Source organism: Pleurodeles waltl, chromosome 12, assembly GCF_031143425.1.
Source record: "Pleurodeles waltl isolate 20211129_DDA chromosome 12, aPleWal1.hap1.20221129, whole genome shotgun sequence".
Taxonomy (NCBI): domain Eukaryota; kingdom Metazoa; phylum Chordata; class Amphibia; order Caudata; family Salamandridae; genus Pleurodeles; species Pleurodeles waltl.
Genome location: NC_090451.1, coordinates 19,674,972 through 19,694,425, shown reverse-complemented (window position 1 = coordinate 19,694,425; position 19,454 = coordinate 19,674,972). Strand labels below are relative to the sequence as shown.

Genomic DNA, 19,454 nt, shown 5'->3' with positions numbered 1-19,454 from the left:
GTGAAACAATACCACTAAAGCTGTGTCAAATATCACAGCGCCTAGAGATCGCCCTTCAGTATACAGTGTGTCCACTATCACAGTGCCTAGAGGTGGCCCTTCAGCATATAGTGCGTCCACTAACACAGCGCCTAGAGGTGGTTAGCAGTATTGACAGGGGAATTACTCTCTTCCACACCCAACAGAGAACGGCAGAAGCCTTGAAATGTCAAGACACCCCCAAACTGTCTTCTACTGCCCCAGAGATAACCAGGATGTCTGCAGGGTGTAACAGATCCCACACTCCAGGAGATTACACCCCCCACACACTCTAGGGTTGACATCCCCACACTCCAGGGGTTGGGACTCCCCCACACTCCAGAGGGTGAAACCCCTGCCACACTCCAGGGGTGACACCCCAACACTCCAAAGGGTGACCCCCCCCAACACTCCAGGGGCTGACACCCCCCCCACCCCCAACACTCCAGGGGCTGACACCACACACACCCCGGGGGGGTGACACCCCTTCCCCCAACACTCCAAGGGTTGACCCCCCCAACACTCTAGGGGTTGACCCCCCCAACACTCCAGGGGTTGACCCCCCCAACACTCCATGGGTTGACCCCCCCAACAAGGAGTCCTGCTCGGTCCAGGATGAGCACTGTCTGCTGAGAGAGCAGAGCTCGCAGCAGCTGAACAGCAGCCAGACACTTTTTTTTACAAATTGTGGGAAGACAAACACACGGAGAAGGCATTGCGAAAGCATCTTCCGAGAAGTGACAAAAATATAAATTATGTAATCAGCAGAGAGGAAAAACACAGTAGGCAGCGTTTAAAAAACACAGTGGGCAGCAGCGCAGGAAGGCCTTTCATGGGTGCAGGGACAGCAGGCAGGTCTGTCGAGGGGCACAGGCAGCGTCAGAGGCCACAGCAGGCCTACCAAGGGGCACAGGCAGGGTCAGAGGTCACAGCAGGCCTACCAAGGGGAGCAGGTAGGATCGGAGGCCACAGCAGGCCTATCAAGGGCACAAGTAAAGTCAGATGTCACAGCAGGTCTATCGAAGGGCACAGGTAGGGTCAGAGGCCACAGCAGGCCTACCAAGGGGCATAGGCAGGGTCAGAGGTCACAGCAGGCCTACCAAGCGGCACAGACAGGGTCAGAGGTCACAGCAGGCCTATCAAGGGCACAAGTAAAGTCAGATGTCACAGCAGGTCTATCGAAGGGCACAGGTAGGGTCAGAGACCACAGAAGGCCTATCAAGGGCACAAGTAAAGTCAGATGTCACAGCAGGTCTATCGAAGGGCACAGGTAGGGTCAGAGGCCACAGCAGGCCTATCAAGGGCACAAGTAAAGTCAGATGTCACAGCAGGTCTATCGAAGGGCACAGGTAGGGTCAGAGGCCACAGCAGGCTTACTAAGGGGCACAGCTAGGGTCAGAGGTTACAGAAAGCCTATCGCTGGGCATGAGTGGGGTCAGATGCACAGCAGGCCTATCAAGGGACACACGTAGGTATGAGGTCACAACAGGCCTATCAAGGGGCATAGGAAAGTATGAGGTCACAGCAGGCCTATTGAGGGGCACAGGTAGGTTTAGTGGCCACAGCGGGCCTCCCATGGTGCACAGCTAAGGTCAGAGGACTGGCTGGGCATGAGTGGGGTCAGAGGTCACAGCAGGCCTATCAAGGGGCAGAGTTAGGGTTAGAGACCACAGCAGGACCAACAGTGGTCACAGGTAGGGTCCGTGGTCACAGCAGACATTTCCTGGGGCACAGGTTAGGTCAGAGGCCACAGAAGGCCTTTCAAGAGGCAAAGGTAGGATCTGAGGTCACAGCAGGCCATCACTGAGGATGGGTAGGGTCAGAGGTCGCAGCAGGCCCATCACTGAGGATGGGTAGGGTCAGAGGTCGCAGCAGGCCATCACTGAGGATGGGTAGGGTCAGAGGTCGCAGCAGGCCTAGCACTGGATGCAGGTAGGGTTACAGACTACAGCACTTCTATCACTACCCACAGACAAGGCTAGAGGTCGCAGAATCACACTCAATAAGAACAGGCGTGGCCAGAAGACACAGCCAGGCCCACCACTGGGTACAAGGAAGGGCTCTCACCTGCAGAAAGTCCACACTCCGTGGCGCCAGGCTGGACGAGCCCTCGGTCCCTGCATAGCTTGTGTCCTGAAAAGAGGGCCTGCTGGTGGCGCCACTCGAGAAGAAATCTGTGGAGCTGCCAAAGTATTGCCTGTGGGGAGAGAAGAAGAGTGAGATGGCCTCAGAGCAGAGAAACTACAGTATCAAGACAAAGCAACTGCACCCCAGGGCTGCAAGAGGGTTACTGCATCCCGCCACTGCACCCCACCATTGCAGCAGGGTTACTGCCCCCCGCCACTGGAGCAGGGCCACTGCACCCTACTACTGCAGCGGGGCCACCGCACCCCACTACTGCAGCAGGGCCACTGCAGCGGGCCACTGCACCCCGCCACTGGAGCGGGCCACTGCACCCCATCACTGCAGCAGGGCCACTGCACCCCACCAAGGCGAGCAAATGACTGCACCCTAGGGCTGCAAGAGGGTTACTGCATCCCGCCACTGCAGCAGGGCCACTGCACCCCACCATTGCAGCGGGGTCACTGCCCCCTGCTACTGAAGCGGGGACACTGCACCCCACTAGTGCAGCGGGGCCACCGCACCCCACCACTGCAGCGGGGCCACCGCACCCCACCACTGCAGCGGGGCCACCGCACCCTACTACTGCAGCGGGGCCACTGCACCCCGCCACTGGAGCAGGGCCACTACACCCCATTACTGCAGCAGGGCTACTGCACCCCACCATTGCAGCAGGGCCATTGCACCCCACCACTGGAGCAGGGCCACTGCACCCCATTACTGCAGCAGGGCTACTGCACCCCACCATTGCAGCAGGGCTACTGCACCCCACCACTGGAGCAGGGCCACTGCACCCTACTCCTGCAGCAGGGCCACTGCACCCCACTACAACAGGACAAGTGCAGTGCACCACTAGATTGGCACCACTGGACCTCACTATAGATGCCTCAGTCCCTTATCACACCACTGCACCTCACCACCCTAAAAGAAGAGCACTGATGCCCGCTGTCAAATCAGCAATATGGCACTGAATCCACACACAACATCTCATCGCCTCAGCACGGGGAGGGCATTAAACACCTCAGCGAAGCCACTGTCCACACAAGTTCAGCACGGCCACTGCACTCCACGATGCCTTCGCCACCTCAGCAGGCCAACAAAAACCCGGCAATGCGCAGAGCCTTAGCACCCAAAGACCTCAGGTAAGCCACATCTGGCTGGGCCTCGGCTGTGGAGGTGGGGTTGGGCCTCGGCTGTGGAGGTGGGGTTGGGCCTCGGCTGTGGAGGTGGGGTTGGGCCTCGGCTGTGGAGGTGGGGTTGGGCCTCGGCTGTGGATGTGGGGTTGGGCGTCGCCTCAACTGTGGAAGTGGGTGGCTGGGCCTCGTCTGTGGAAGTGGGGCTGGGCCTCGTCTGTGGATGTGGAGGGTGGGCCTCGCCTGTGGAAGTGGGGCTGGGCCTCGTCTGTGGATGTGGAGGGTGGGCCTCGCCTGTGGAAGTGGGGCTGGGCCTCGCCTGTGGATGTGGGGGGTGGGCCTCGCCTGTGGAAGTGGGGTTGGGCCTCGGCTGTGGAGGTGGGGCTGGGCCTCGGGAGTGGGAGTGGAGGTGGGGCTGGGCCTCGCCTGTGGATGTGGGGGGTGGGCCTCGCCTGTGGATGTGGGGGGTGGGCCTCGCCTGTGGATGTGGGGTTGGGCCTCAGATGTGGAGGTAGGGCTGGGCCTCGCCTGTGGATGTGGGGGGTGGGCCTCGGCTGTGGATGGGGCTGGGCCTCGTCTGTGGAAGTGGGTTTGGGCCTCGGCTGTGGAGGTGGGGCTGGGCCTCGCCTGTGGATGTGGGGGGTGGGCCTCGGCTGTGGATGGGGCTGGGCCTCGTCTGCGGAAGTGGGTTTGGGCCTCGGCTGTGGAGGTGGGGCTGGGCCTCGCCTGTGGATGTGGGGGGTGGGCCTTGCCTGTGGATGTGGAGGGTGGGCCTTGCCTGTGGATGTGGAGGGTGGGCCTCACCTGTGGAGGTGGGGCTGGGCCTCGTCTGTGGAGGTGGGGCTGGGCCTCGTCTGTGGAGGTGGGGCTGGGCCTCGCCTGTGGATGTGGGGCTGGGCCTCGCCTGTGGATGTGGGGCTGGGCCTCGCCTGTGGATGTGGGGGGTGGGCCTCGCCTGTGGATGTGGGGTTGGGCCTCGGCTGTGGATGTGGGGTTGGGCCTCGGCTGTGGATGTGGGTTGGGCCTCGGCTGTGGATGTGGGGTTGGGCCTCGCCTGTGGAGGTGGGGCTGGGCCTCGGCTGTGGAGGTGGGGTTGGGCCTCAACTGTGGATGTGGGGTTGGGCGTCGCCTCGGCTGTGGAGGTGGGGCTGGGCCTCAACTGTGGAAGTGGGTGGCTGGGCCTCGTCTGTGGAAGTGGGGCTGGGGCTCGTCTGTGGATGTGGAGGGTGGGCCTCGTCTGTGGATGTGGAGGGTGGGCCTCGCCTGTGGAAGTGGGGCTGGGCCTCGCCTGTGGATGTGGGGGGTGGGCCTCGCCTGTGGAAGTGGGGGGTGGGCCTCGCCTGTGGAAGTGGGGTTGGGCCTCGGCTGTGGAGGTGGGGCTGGGCCTCGGGAGTGGGAGTGGAGGTGGGGCTGGGCCTCGCCTGTGGATGTGGGGGGTGGGCCTCGCCTGTGGATGTGGGGGGTGGGCCTCGCCTGTGGATGTGGGGTTGGGCCTCGCCTGTGGATGTGGGGGGTGGGCCTCGCCTGTGGATGTGGGGTTGGGCCTCGGCTGTGGATGTGGGGCTGGGCCTCGTCTGTGGAAGTGGGGTTGGGCCTCGGCTGTGGAGGTGGGGCTGGGCCTCGGCTGTGGAGGTGGGGGGTGGGCCTTGCCTGTGGATGTGGAGGGTGGGCCTCGCCTGTGGAGGTGGGGCTGGGCCTCGTCTGTGGATGTGGGGGGTGGGCCTCGCCTGTGGAGGTGGGGCTGGGCCTCGCCTGTGGATGTGGGGCTGGGCCTCGCCTGTGGATGTGGGGTTGGGCCTCGTCTGTGGATGTGGGGGGTGGGCCTTGCCTGTGGATGTGTGGTTGGGCCTCGGCTGTGGATGTGGGGCTGGGTCTCGGCTGTGTCTCAGGTTGGCCCCCTAGGTCTGGGACCGGACTGTGGCTGAGGGTTCGATCAAGCAAAGCCAGGAGGCCAGCTGTTTGGCTTGTACATTTTAAAGCCTGAACTCCGACTTCTTCCATGGAGCCTCAGTTTCTCTCCTGCAAGAAGCCATCACGGGACCCTGGGACTGGGACAATGAAGTGGAAGACACCAGACTTCACGAGCGTCCTCTACCTGGGGCCACCTCAGAGGTTGCATGAGAGCTGGGACATCAATGCTAGACGGCTCCATCACAGAAGTGGACATGGTCTGGGGCGGTGCACACGTAGGAGACATCCCTACTGAACCCCAGCTCACAGGTCACCCCAAGGCTCCTGCCCGAGAGACTGATACAATGCACCCCTGCCCGTTCTCAAAGGAATGATGCTCAGAGCCCGCATCAAGCTCATGGTCTAGCTGACGTCACCCGCACTTCTAGGGGTTCAAAGGGTTCAAAGGGTTCTGGCCCGACACCCCCAGTGCAGGACAGGAGCCAAGTCCTCAGAAACCTGGAAGTGGCGGAAAGCAGTGCGGTCGGAACGGCGTCTCGCGCGGAGACTGTGAGCCCCCCGGTTTGGGAAGGGCAGGGGGTCTGCTGACATACACAGCTACCAGAGGGAGTCAGGGAGCTTGAAATGTGCCTCGGATCCGGTCTCCCACCTGTAATGGTCAGCGTGTGCTAAGAGCAGTGGCTGCCCTTCTCCGTCCCAGCTATGGGATTAGAGGGAGCTGGAGAGGCCTCGTGAGGAGGAGAATCCGAGGAGTTACACCCAAGCAAGGAGCCCCTGTGCTGCTGGGAGGCTCGGGAGGTGCCCACATCACACACAGATGATGGCAGCAGCCACGAAGGGCAGCCGGAGGCCTAGAGCGGAGAGCGCCAGCACCGCAGCAGCTCACCCTGGGATGCAGAGGTGCCCCCACCCACCCCTGGCAGTGCACCACAGCACATCACCCCGAGATGCAGGGGTTCCCCCACCCCTGGCAGTGCACCGCAGCACCTCCCCCTGAGATGCAGAGGTGCCCCCACCCACCCCTGGCAGTGCACCACAGCACCTCACCCTGAGATGCAGAGGTGCCCCCACCCCTGGCAGCGCATCGCAGCACCTCATCCTGGGATGCAGAGATGCCCCCACCCCTGGCAGTGCACCGCAGCACCTCACCCTGGGATGCAGGGGTGCCCCACCCCTGGCAGTGCACCGCAGCACCTCACCCTGAGATGCAGAGGTGCCCCCACCCCTGGCACTGCACCGCAGCACATCACCCTGGGATGCAGGGGTGCCCCACCCCTAGCAGTGCACCGCAGCACCTCACCCTTGGATGCAGGGGTGCCCCACCCCTGGCAGTGCACCGCAGCACCTCACCCTGGGATGTAGAGGTGCCCCCACCCCTGGCAGTGCACCGCAGCACCTCACCCTGGGATGCAGAGGTGCCCCCACCCCAGGTATTGTACCGCAGCACCTCACCCCGAGATGCAGGGGTGCCCCCACCCCAGGAAGTGCACCGCAGCACCTCACCCTGAGATTCAGGGGTGCCCCCACCCCTGGCAGTGCACTGCAGCACCTCACCCTGAGATGCAGGGGTGCCCCCACCCCTGGCAGTGCACTGCAGCACCTCACCCTGAGATGCAGGGGTGCCCCCACCCCTGGCAGTGCACCGCAGCACCTCACCCTGGGATGTAGAGGTGCCCCCACCCCTGGCAGTGCACCGCAGCACCTCACCCTGGGATGCAGAGGTGCCCCCACCCCAGGTATTGTACCGCAGCACCTCACCCCGAGATGCAGGGGTGCCCCCACCCCAGGAAGTGCACCGCAGCACCTCACCCTGAGATTCAGGGGTGCCCCCACCCCTGGCAGTGCACTGCAGCACCTCACCCTGAGATGCAGGGGTGCCCCCACCCCTGGCACTGCACCGCAGCACCTCACCCTGGGATGCAAGGGTGTCCCCACCCCTGGCACTGCACCGCAGCACCTCACCCTGAGATGCAGAGGTTCCCCCACCCCTGGCAGTGCACCACAGCACCTCACCCTGAGACGCAGGGGTGCCCCCACCCCTGGCAGTGCACCGCAGCACCTCACCCTGGGATGCAGAGGTGCCCCCACCCCTGGCAGTGCACCGCAGCACATCACCCTGAGATGCAGAGGTGCCCCCACCCCAGGTATTGTACCGCAGCACCTCACCCCGAGATGCAGGGGTGCCCCCACCCCAGGTAGTGTACCGCAGCACCTCACCCCGAGATGCAGGGGTGCCCCCACCCCTGGCAGTAATCATCTAGAGTCTCTCCGGCAGATGCCACCTGGGGCGAGCAGTGGATGGTAGCTGCCGCCTCAGGCAGGACTGGCTCCTGGTGTGTCCTGGCTAGGAATGAGATCTGGGCTCAGGAGGGCTCTGGCCAGGCATGTAGCTGTGATCTTTGCATTCAGATGTCTGCATGACCTCATTCTCCAGCTGGCTGATCTGATGTCCTCTGTGGTGCTTGGTGCTCGGTCAGTTGGTGACCATCCCACAGTCCTTCTAGGGAGCGGCACGAGGGGGCTTAGTGACAGAAATCTACTGTCTTCGCATCTAACGAGGAACGAATGACCTCCCAATTACCAACCAGGCAGACGCAAGCGCCCTGCTGGCCAATCCTTGAACATAGCACCACCGCGGTAGAGCAGCTGCTACTCATGCCTGCTATCGGTCCCTGCATGAAGCTGGCTGCAGAAGTCACCGCCCATGTTCGCACGATGGTGTGCGCCATCTATACACTATGTCCACTTGCAGAGCCCACAGTCCAAAGAGGACATCTGCAGAGCTCACAGTCCAAAGAGGACATCTGCAGAGCCCACAGTCCAGAGAGGACATCTGCAGAGCTCACAGTCCAGAGAGGACATCTGCAGAGCTCACAGTCCAGAGAGGACATCTGCAGAGCCCACAGTCCAGAGAGGACATCTGCAGAGCCCACAGTCCAGAGAGGACATCTGCAGAGCTCACAGTCCAGAGAGGACATCTGCAGAGCTCACAGTCCAGAGAGGACATCTGCAGAGCTCACAGTCCAGAGAGGACATCTGCAGAGCGCACAGTCCAAAGAGGACATCTGCAGAGCCCACAGTCCAGAGAGGACATCTGCAGAGCTCACAGTCCAGAGAGGACATCTGCAGAGCGCACAGTCCAGAGAGGACATCTGCAGAGCTCACAGTCCAGAGAGGACATCTGCAGAGCTCACAGTCCAGAGAGGACATCTGCAGAGCGCACAGTCCAAAGAGGACATCTGCAGAGCCCACAGTCCAGAGAGGACATCTGCAGAGCTCACAGTCCAAAGAGGACATCTGCAGAGCTCACAGTCCAGAGAGGACATCTGCAGAGCGCACAGTCCAGAGAGGACATCTGCAGAGCCCACAGTCCAGAGAGGACATCTGCAGAGCTCACAGTCCAGAGAGGACATCTGCAGAGCTCACAGTCCAGAGAGGACATCTGCAGAGCTCACAGTCCAGAGAGGACATCTGCAGAGCGCACAGTCCAGAGAGGACATCTGCAGAGCGCACAGTCCAAAGAGGACATCTGAAGAGCTCATCCTCGGAGTGAAATTTATGTGATCGTTTCCACTTCAGCGAGAACTTCAGGGCACTTCACTGGTCTTCTTCATTTTTTAGCACATTAGTAAACTGACACATTGAAAACTATTTTACCGACAGTTTCTTTGCACAGAGAACTAAAAGGAAGCGTTGAGAAGGTCTCTGCAGCGCAGCAAAGCCCAATGATATGTTGAAGAGACAGTATTTTAGAGTTTGAGTGAAAATGCCTTTGGGCTGCTTCCTTGGCTCTGCAAGTCTGCATCATCCATGCGCAAGGAGAGCATGCCGTGACATACGCAGGGAGAGCATGCTGTGACATGATGCTGAAGGAGCACGCAGGGAGAGCATGCCGTGAGATGATGCTGGAAGGAGCACGCAGGGAGAGCATGGAAGGAGCACGCAGGGAGAGCATGCCGTGAGATGATGCTGGAAGGAGCACGCAGGGAGAGCTGGAAGGAGCACGCAGGGAGAGCATGCCGTGAGATGATGCTGGAAGGAGCACGCAGGGAGAGCTGGAAGGAGCACGCAGGGAGAGCATGCGGTGACATACACATGGAGAGCATGCCGTGACATGATGCTGGAAGGAGCACGCAGGGAGAGCATGCCGTGACATGATGCTGGAAGGAGCACATGATGCTGGAAGGAGCACGCAGGGAGAGCATGCCGTGACATACGCAGGGAGAGCATGCTGTGACATGATGCTGAAGGAGCACGCAGGGAGAGCATGCCGTGAGATGATGCGGAAGGAGCACGCAGGGAGAGCATGGAAGGAGCACGCAGGGAGAGCATGCCGTGAGATGATGCTGGAAGGAGCACGCAGGGAGAGCTGGAAGGAGCACGCAGGGAGAGCATGCCGTGAGATGATGCTGGAAGGAGCACGCAGGGAGAGCCGGAAGGAGCACGCAGGGAGAGCATGCGGTGACATACACATGGAGAGCATGCCGTGACATGATGCTGGAAGGAGCACGCAGGGAGAGCATGCCGTGACATGATGCTGGAAGGAGCACATGATGCTGGAAGGAGCACGCAGGGAGAGCATGCCGTGACATGATGCTGGAAGGAGCACGCAGGGAGAGCATACCGTGACATGATGCTGGAAGGAGCACGCAGGGAGAGCATGCCGTGACACGATGCTGAAGGAGCACGCAGGGAGAGCGTGCTGTGACATGATGCTGAAGGAGCACGCAGGGAGAGCATGCCGTGACATGATGCTGGAAGGAGGAGAGCATGCCGTGACATGATGCTGGAAGGAGCACGCAGGGAGAGCATGCCATGACATGATGCTGGAAGCAGCACGCAGGGAGAGCATGCCGTGACATGATGCTGGAAGGAGCACGCAGGGAGAGCATGGAAGGAGCACGCAGGGAGAGCATGCCGTGACATGATGCTGAAGGAGCATGCCGTGACATGATGCTGGAAGGAGCACGCAGGGAGAGCATGCCATGACATGATGCTGGAAGGAGCACGCAGGGAGAGCATGCCGTGACATGATGCTGGAAGGAGCACGCAGGGAGAGCAATCCATGACATGGAGGAGCACGCAGGGAGAGCACGCCGCGACATGATTCTGGAAGGAGCACGCAGGGAGAGCATGCCGTGACATGATGCTGAAGGAGCACGCAGGGAGAGCATGCCGTGATATGATTCTGGAAGGAGCACGCAGGGAGAGCATGCCGTGACATACGCAGGGAGAGCATGCCGTGACATGATGCTGGAAGGAGCACGCAGGGAGAGCATGCCGTGACATGATGCTGAAGGAGCACGCAGGGAGAGCATGCCGTGATATGATTCTGGAAGGTGCACGCAGGGAGAGCATGCCGTGACATGATGCTGAAGGAGCACGCAGGGAGAGCATGCCGTGACATGATTCTGGAAGGAGCACGCAGGGAGAGCATGCCGTGACATACACAGGGAGAGCATGCCGTGACATGATGCTGGAAGGAGCACGCAGGGAGAGCATGCCGTGACATGATGCTGAAGGAGCACGCAGGGAGAGCATGCCGTGACATACGCAGGGGTGCCGTGACATGATGCTGAAGGAGCACGCAGGGAGAGCATGCCATGATGCTGGAAGGAGCACGCAGGAATAGCATACCATGACAAGATGTTGAAGGAGCACGCAGGGAGAGCATGCCGTGACATGATGCTGAAGGAGCACGCAGGAAGAGCATGCATGAAATGATGCTGAAGGAGCACGCAGGAAGAGCATGCCGTGACATGATGCTGGAAGGAGCACGCAGGGAGAGCATGCCGTGACATGATGCTGAAGGTGCACGCAGGAAGAGCATGCCGTGACATGATGCTGAAGGAGCACGCAGGGAGAGCATGCCGAGACATGATGCTGAAGGAGCACGCAGGGAGAGCATGCCGTGACATGATGCTGAAGGAGCATGCAGGAAGAGCATTCCGTGACATTATGCTGAAGGAGCACGCAGGAAGAGCATGCCGTGATATGATGCTGAAGGAGCACGCAGGGAGAGCATGCCGTGACATGATGCTGGAAGGAGCACGCAGGGAGAGCATGCCGTGACATACGCAGGGAGAGCATGCCGCGACATGATGCTGAAGGAGCACGCAGGAAGAGCATGCCGTGACATGATGCTGGAAGGAGCACGCAGGGAGAGCATGCCGTGACATGATGCTGAAGGAGCACGCAGGGAGAGCATGCCGTGACATGATGCTGAAGGAGCACGCAGGGAGAGCATGCCGTGACATGATGCTGAAGGAGCACGCAGGGAGAGCATGCTGTGACATGATGCTGGAAGGAGCACGCAGGGAGAGCATGCCGTGACATACACAGGGAGAGCATGCCGTGACATGATGCTGGAAGGAGCACGCAGGGAGAGCATGCCGTGACATGATTCTGGAAGGAGCACGCAGGGAGAGCATGCCGTGACATGATGCTGAAGGAGCACGCAGGAAGAGCATGCCGTGACATGATGCTGAAGGAGCACGCAGGGAGAGCAATCCATGACATGGAGGAGCATGCAGGGAGAGCACGCCGCGACATGATTCTGGAAGGAGCACGCAGGGAGAGCATGCCGTGACATGATGCTGAAGGAGCACGCAGGAAGAGCATGCCGTGACATGATGCTGGAAGGAGCACGCAGGGAGAGCATGGAAGGAGCACGCAGGGAGAGCATGCCGTGACATGATGCTGAGGGAGCACGCAGGGAGAGCATGCCATGATATGGAGGAGCACGCAGGGAGAGCATGCCGTGACATGATGCTGAAGGAGCACGCAGGAAGAGCATGCCGTGACATGATGCTGAAGGAGCACGCAGGAAGAGCATGCTGTAACATTATGCTGAAGAAGCACGCAGGAAGAGCATGCCGTGATATGATGCTGAAGGAGCACGCAGGGAGAGCATGCTGTGACATGATGCTGGAAGGAGCACGCAGGAAGAGCATGCCGTGACATACGCAGGGAGAGCATGCCGTGACATGATGCTGAAGGAGCACGCAGGAAGAGCATGCCGTGACATGATGCTGGAAGGAGCACGCAGGGAGAGCATGCCGTGACATGATGCTGAAGGAGCACGCAGGGAGAGGATGCCGTGACATGATGCTGAAGGAGCACGCAGGGAGAGCATGCCGTGACATGATGCTGAAGGAGCACGCAGGGAGAGCATGCTGTGACATGATGCTGGAAGGAGCACGCAGGGAGAGCATGCCGTGACATACACAGGGAGAGCATGCCGTGACATGATGCTGGAAGGAGCACGCAGGGAGAGCATGCCGTGACATGATTCTGGAAGGAGCACGCAGGGAGAGCATGCCGTGACATGATGCTGAAGGAGCTCGCAGGGAGAGCATGCCGTGACATGATGCTGAAGGAGCACGCAGGGAGAGCATGCCGTGACATGATGCTGGAAGGAGCACGCAGGGAGAGCAATCCATGACATGGAGGAGCACGCAGGGAGAGCATGCCATGACATGATGCTGGAAGGAGCACGCAGGGAGAGCATGCCATTACATGATGCTGGAAGGAGCACGCAGGGAGAGCATGCCATGACATGATGCTGGAAGGAGCACGCAGGAAGAGCATGCCGTGACATGATGCTGAGGGAGCACGCAGGGAGAGCATGCCATGACATGGAGGAGCACGCAGGGAGAGCATGCCATGACATGATCCTGGAAGGAGCACGCAGGGAGAGCATGCCGAGCATGCCGTGACATGATGCTGAAGGAGCACGCAGGGAGAGCATGCCGTGACATGATGCTGGAAGGAGCACGCAGGGAGAGCATGCCATGACATGATTCTGGAAGGAGCACACAGGGAGAGCATGCCGTGACATGATTCTGGAAGGAGCACGCAGGGAGAGCATGCCGCGACATGATGCTGGAAGGAGCACGCAGGGAGAGCATGCCGAGCATGCCGTGACATGATGCTGAAGGAGCACGCAGGGAGAGCATGCCGTGACATGATGCTGGAAGGAGCACGCAGGGAGAGCAATCCATGACATGGAGGAGCACGCAGGGAGAGCACGCCGCGACATGATTCTGGAAGGAGCACGCAGGGAGAGCATGCGTGACATGATGCTGAAGGAGCACGCAGGAAGAGCATGCCGTGATATGATGCTGAAGGAGCACGCAGGGAGAGCATGCCGTGACATGATGCTGGAAGGAGCACGCAGGGAGAGCATGGAAGGAGCACGCAGGGAGAGCATGCCGTGACATGATGCTGGAAGGAGCACGCAGGGAGAGCATGCCGTGACATGATGCTGGAAGGAGCACGCAGGGAGAACATGCCGTGACATGATGCTGGAAGGAGCACGCAGGAAGAGCATGCCGTGACGATGCTGGAAGGAGCACGCAGGGAGAGCATGCCGTGACATGATGCTGGATGGAGCACGCAGGGAGAGCATGCCGTGACGTACACAGGGAGAGCATGCCGTGACATGATGCTGGAGGGAGCACGCAGGGAGAGCATGTCATGACATGATGCTGGAAGGAGCACGCAGGGAGAGCATGCCGTGACATACACATGGAGAGCATGCCGTGACATGATGCTGGAGGGAGCACGCAGGGAGAGCATGCCATGACATGATGCTGGAAGGAGCACGCAGGGAGAGCATGCCGTGACATGATGCTGGAAGGAGCACGCAGGGAGAGCATGCCGAGCATGCCGTGACATGATGCTGAAGGAGCACGCAGGGAGAGAATGCCGTGACATGATGCTGGAAGGAGCACGCAGGGAGAGCATGCCGTGACATACACATGGAGAGCATGCCGTGACATGATGCTGGAAGGAGCACGCAGGGAGAGCATGCCGTGGCATGATGCTGGAAGGAGCACGCAGGGAGAGCATGCCGTGACATGATGCTGGAGGGAGCACGCAGGGAGAGCATGTCATGACATGATGCTGGAAGGAGCACGCAGGGAGAGCATGCCATGACATGGAGGAGCACGCAGGGAGAGCATGCCATGACATGATGCAGAAGGAGCACGCAGGGAGAGCATGCCATGACATGATGCTGGAAGGAGCACGCAGGGAGAGCATGCCATGACATGGAGGAGCACGCAGGGAGAGCATGCCGTGACATGATGCTGGAGGGAGCACGCAGGGAGAGCATGTCATGACATGATGCTGGAAGGAGCACGCAGGGAGAGCATGCCGTGACATGATGCTGGAAGGAGCACGCAGATCTCAGAGCTGGTTGGGTTTGGCTTTGAAAGATTATTTTGAGCTCACGGCTTCAAAGCCGACCAAGAGCAGATGAAGCAAGGTCCTGCGGGGCAAGGCTGTCCGTATCCAAGGGAGGTGGATAACAGGATCTCCCTGGCCGGCACCATCGCGTTGTCTCACACCCGCATCATGCGGTGGGGAGAAGAGGCCACCAAGGCATCGCCCTACACCGGGGACTAGCCAGGCGCTAACCAGGCACCAGGGTTACTGGGCCCCGGCTGCTGGGGTCCTGGCTCCAGTACTACAGGGCCCCGCCAGCGCCGGACTCTCAGGGTCCTGCGAGAGAGACGAGGAGGTGAGGCCGTGACACATGCAGCACACTGTTTGCAAGATGCACCAGCTAACAGCATCAGCCACTGCTTCACCTAACAACAGAAAAGTACTTTAATACTCACAAGAAAAGTGTCCTACGCATAAAGTAAGATCACCATGAAAGCGGGACGTCCCTCCAACCCTCTGGGCCAGAGTTCTGACTCCGAGCAGCAATACACACACTTTGGATTGCATTGAACAGATTGTGTTCTCCACGGTTTCTCTTCCAAGCTAGAGCAATGGTACCAATATTTCGAATACAGTGTTGGGGTTTCAGCAGCTCAAATGAAGTCAAATGTTCCTGGTCCACCCAGTGCAACCGACGTGCCCACCCTTCCGTGGCAGGACTCCGCCCTAGTGGTGTCGGGAGTCTGGTCCCAGTAGTCCAGCAGCCACTGGACTAGCTGTGGGAGGGTAGAGGGTACCCTCAGATACCCCCAAGAGGAGGGGGCCTGTGCCACAGACCCACTGCTCAGAGTCTCAAGTATCCGGCACCCCCGGAGATGCTGCTACTTGCTACCAGTGCAGGAAAAGCAAGGACACAGTCCTGGGGCGGAAACCAAGGGTTCAAATGGTACGTTCTCCAAGGAGGCCACTCTTCCCCCAGCTACAGAAGGTAACTGGAAGCGTCGAGGATGCTTCGGAGCCACAGGGGAGGGGTTGGGGTGAAGTAGTCTCACTTCCAATGTCTCCCTCGATGCCGATGTGCAGCAGGTTCCCTTTCCGTGAGCAGCTGGCTGAAGTCTACTTGTGTTCTGAAGAACAAATTCGCCTTCATACGCCTCAGATAGCCTGGTCTCTGTTCCGATGTCCAGCTCCTTCCGTGAGACTGGCAAGATCCTTCCATCACCACAGAGACGCCTTCTCAACTTCAAACCCTATAAAGGAGAATGGCAATCCAGTCTTTGGACGCCATGTAGGAGGCTGGCCAGGTGTGTGGTGGGTACCTAAGATACTTGCACCTTACACCAGGTCCAGGTATCCCCTCTGAGTGAAGTGTAGGCAGTGCCTAGAAGCCAGGGCTCCCTAGAAGGAGCTGTGGATGAGTAGCCAAGGCTCATCTAGGAGACATGCAAAGCTCATGCAATACCACTGTAGTAACACAGCACTTACACACAGGAAGGAAAACTCAGTTGTACAAAAATAAAGGTACTTTATGTAGGAATCTGGCCTGGTGTGTGGTGTGTACCCAAGGTACTTACAGCAGGTCCAGGTACCCCTTTTAGTGAAGTGTAGGCAGTGTCTAGAAGCCAGGCTCCCCAGAGGTAGCTGTGGATGAGCAGTCAAAACCTATCTAGGTGACCTGCAAAGCTCGTCCAGTACCACTGTAGTCACACAGCACTTACACACACATCAAAGAAAACACTTGGTTGTACAAACATAAAGGTACTTTATTATGGTAACACAAATACTAAAATTCTGTATAGGCAATAGCCCAACTAGAGGTAAGTAAACACACTATTATATACACAGTAAAAAATACGAATAGGCACAAGAAACAACAACCATTGTGAAGAATTAGTGAAAAATAGTGCGGACCCTAGGAGAGGACCAAACCATATACTAAAATAGTGAAAGGCGAAGTGAAGTTCCCCACCCAAGGATATGGAGTAGTTCGAGGGGAGCTGGAAAAACTCGGGACCCCAAGAGGTGAGTACCTAAGTGACCCCCATTGACCAGAAGAGCAGTGGTAAGTACCTGGTTTTCCCAAGGACTAACAAGGGGAATTAGAAAAAGGATTGAGCAAATACAGGACCAGACCAGAGGAACCGAAGGTGGATTCTGGAAGAAGAGGTCCTGCAAAAGAAGGGGAAAGTCTAGCCCACGATGGAGTGTCCAGTGGGGGCAGGAGCCACAGCCCACCCTTCTATGGATGACGATCTGGGTCGATGGGGGAAGACGACGACCAGCTGTGGAGCCCAGGAGCTGCAGAGGAGTCCTTGGAGCGGTGCAGATGGTGTTCCATCTCAGTCGTCGGGTCGCAAATGGTCAGTGGTTTGGGAGAACCACCAATAAGCCACGGCAAATGCAAGAAGAAGCAAAAGAAGAGTAGCAAGGCTGAAGAGGGCCAGCAAGGTCCACAGGACTCGACACTTGGAGGGGAGTCCGGGCTGACCCTCAGCAGTCATGAGAACCAGAAGAAGCAGTTGCAGCCCCCACAGTCAACAAACTGGCAGCAGGCACAGTAAGATGCAGCGAGGCCCAGACAGCACACCTGGAGAGGAGTTCCACGTTGCTGGAGCAGCAGAGAGGAGACTGTTCTTGGCAAGATGAAATGCTGGAGGCCGGGGCTACTTGGAGCCTAAAGATCCCTTGAAGTAGGAGACAACAAGCCTTAGTAGCCTTAAGAGTCGTGGTGCACAGGGGTATGACTGTCCTGCAAGGAGAGACAAGGGCTCACCGTCTCCTAAGTTGGACAGCAGGCAGAGAGGACCAAGGGGACCACTCCAGATCACCGCTTGTGATGCAGGATCCACAAAGTTCCAGAGAAGAGCAGATCCACGCAGCCGGACATCGTTGCTGTAGGTGCCTGCAGATGCAGGGGAGTGACTCCTTCACTCCAAGGAAGATTCTGTCTTGCTTCTTGGTGCAGGCTGAAGTCTCGCCGACCCCAGAGGATGCACAGCTGGGGAAATGTTGAAGTTGCTGGAAGGAGCCAGAGAAATAATGTTGCAAGGCAAGGTTGTCTCGGGAGTTGCAGTCTTGTCAGTTCCTGAAGATTCCAGTTGTGGTTCCAGTGGCCAGAAGTAAACAATGCAGAGTCCTGGTGGAGTCTTGCACGTCGAATCTGGGGACCCATCTGAAAGGGAGTCCCTAAATGGTCCTAAAAGGGGGTTTGCTCACCTTGCAGGGTGACCACCTATCAGGAGGGGTCTGTGACGTCAGCTGCCTGACCTGGCCACTCAGATGATCCAAGGGCCTCTGCACATCTTGGTTTCAAGATAGCAGAATCGAGTGGCCACCTGACGGAGCTCTGGGCACCACCCCTGGGGTGGTGATGGACAGGGGAGTGGTCACTCCCCTTTCCTTTGTCCAGTTTTGCACCAGGCAGGGACTGGGGGTTCCCTTGACTGGTGCAAACCAGTTTATGCAAGGGGGCACCAAATGTGCCCATCAAAGCATACCAGTCGCTTGGAGAGGCTACCCCTACCAAGCCATGTAACACCTATTTCCAAGGGAGAGGGTGTTGCCTCCCTCTCCCACAGGGAATCCTTTGTTCTGTCTTCCCCTGCCTGAGCTGGTCAAGCAGCCGGAGGGCAGAAACCTGTGAGTGGTGGAAGAAGCGCAGGCTGCCCGGAAAATCCTAGAAGACGGGTTGGAGCAATACTGGGGGGGTCTTTAAGGAGCCCCCAGAGTGCATGGAATCATACAACCAAAACTGGCAACCATATTGGGGTATGATTCCAACACGTTTAATACCAAACATACCCAGGTTTGGAGTTACCATTATGTAGCTGGACACAGGTAGTGAGAGACCAGTACATGGGTAAAATGGGTTCCCCGCACTTACGTCCAGTGTAATGGAGCTGGAGTTCGTAGGGGCCCCTCGGCTCATGCAGGGGTGCCCTCACACACAGTTGCCTGCACCCCGCCCTCTGGGCTGAGAGGGCCTACCAAAGGGGTGACTTACCGTGACCTGGTGCAGTGACCTGTAGTGAAAACGGGTGCATGCACCTTTTCACGCAGGCTGCAATGGCAGGCCTGCAGATACACTCTGCATGGGCTCCCATGGGTGGCGCAATACATGCTGCAGCCCATAGGGAACCCCTGGTGCCCCAATGCCCTGGGTACCTAGGTATCATATGCAAAGGACTTACATGGGGGCACCAGTATGCCAACTGTAGGGTGTACAAAAATCCTAGGCAACAAAATTTAGAAGGAGAGAGCACAGTCACTGGGGTCCTGGTTAGCAGGATCCCTGTGAAGACAGTCTAAGCATACTGAAAGCAGGCAAAAAGTGGGGGTAACCATGCCAAAAAGAGGGTACTTTCCTACACGCCACTCCTGGATCCTTCATGACCCCTTGTGGGTGCCCTGTCGGAAAAGAGAACAGCTTTTGTACTATTTCCTGAATGACAGGCTAATCCAGTCAGAGGATCTGCTACTTTTGCATCCTGAGTACCCCGCCAATCCTGAGGCATTTTTCTTGCATGTTCACTGCATGATCAGTCTGTGATCAGTTCACGTGAGGACAGCTCTTCCAGTCCCTTGGTACCCATCTGTTCTATCCCACAGAGAGGAAGTCTGACTCCAGACCAGGAGGCCCTGACCCTTACCCAGCAGGAAGTCTTAGCTAAATACAGGAGAGCTAGTGGCTATCCCAACCCAGCAAGCTTATACAAGGAATAGAGAGTGGCACAGGGAAGCTGAAATGTTCAGTAGAGCAGATTCAAGCCAGTGGCGTAACGAAACTTGAGCCCTCCCCCCGGCAAAGTACATGGAGAGGGCTCCCTCTCCCTAGCCCACCACCTACTCCTTTTTTTAGGGGGACCCCTGGAGCTCAAACCAAACCCCCCCCCCCCCCCCACACACACACAGTGGGGTATTTTTGTTATGACACGGATACCAGCCTAGTTCACAATAAACAGAGTGGCTCCCCATCCTCACCCAGTGAACCCACTGGCACTCAGTACACACATTCCAGATACTGACTGCAGACTGCACCCCCTCCTAGAGGGCACAGGGGTACCCACTGTCAGTTCACCACAGTCTGGGTAGACAGGGAAG

General features: G+C 58.6%; 1 protein-coding gene across 2 annotated transcripts in view; it reads right to left on the bottom strand.

Annotated features, from left to right (window-relative positions):
• Positions 1-19,454, bottom strand: part of SBNO2 (strawberry notch homolog 2) — a 542,051-nt gene that overhangs the window by 451,818 nt on the left and 70,779 nt on the right. For both annotated transcript variants that reach the window (XM_069216340.1, XM_069216341.1), the window contains exon 3: positions 2,086-2,215. In XM_069216340.1, coding sequence (XP_069072441.1) covers positions 2,086-2,215 — 130 coding nt within the window. The remainder of the gene's footprint in view (positions 1-2,085; positions 2,216-19,454) is intronic.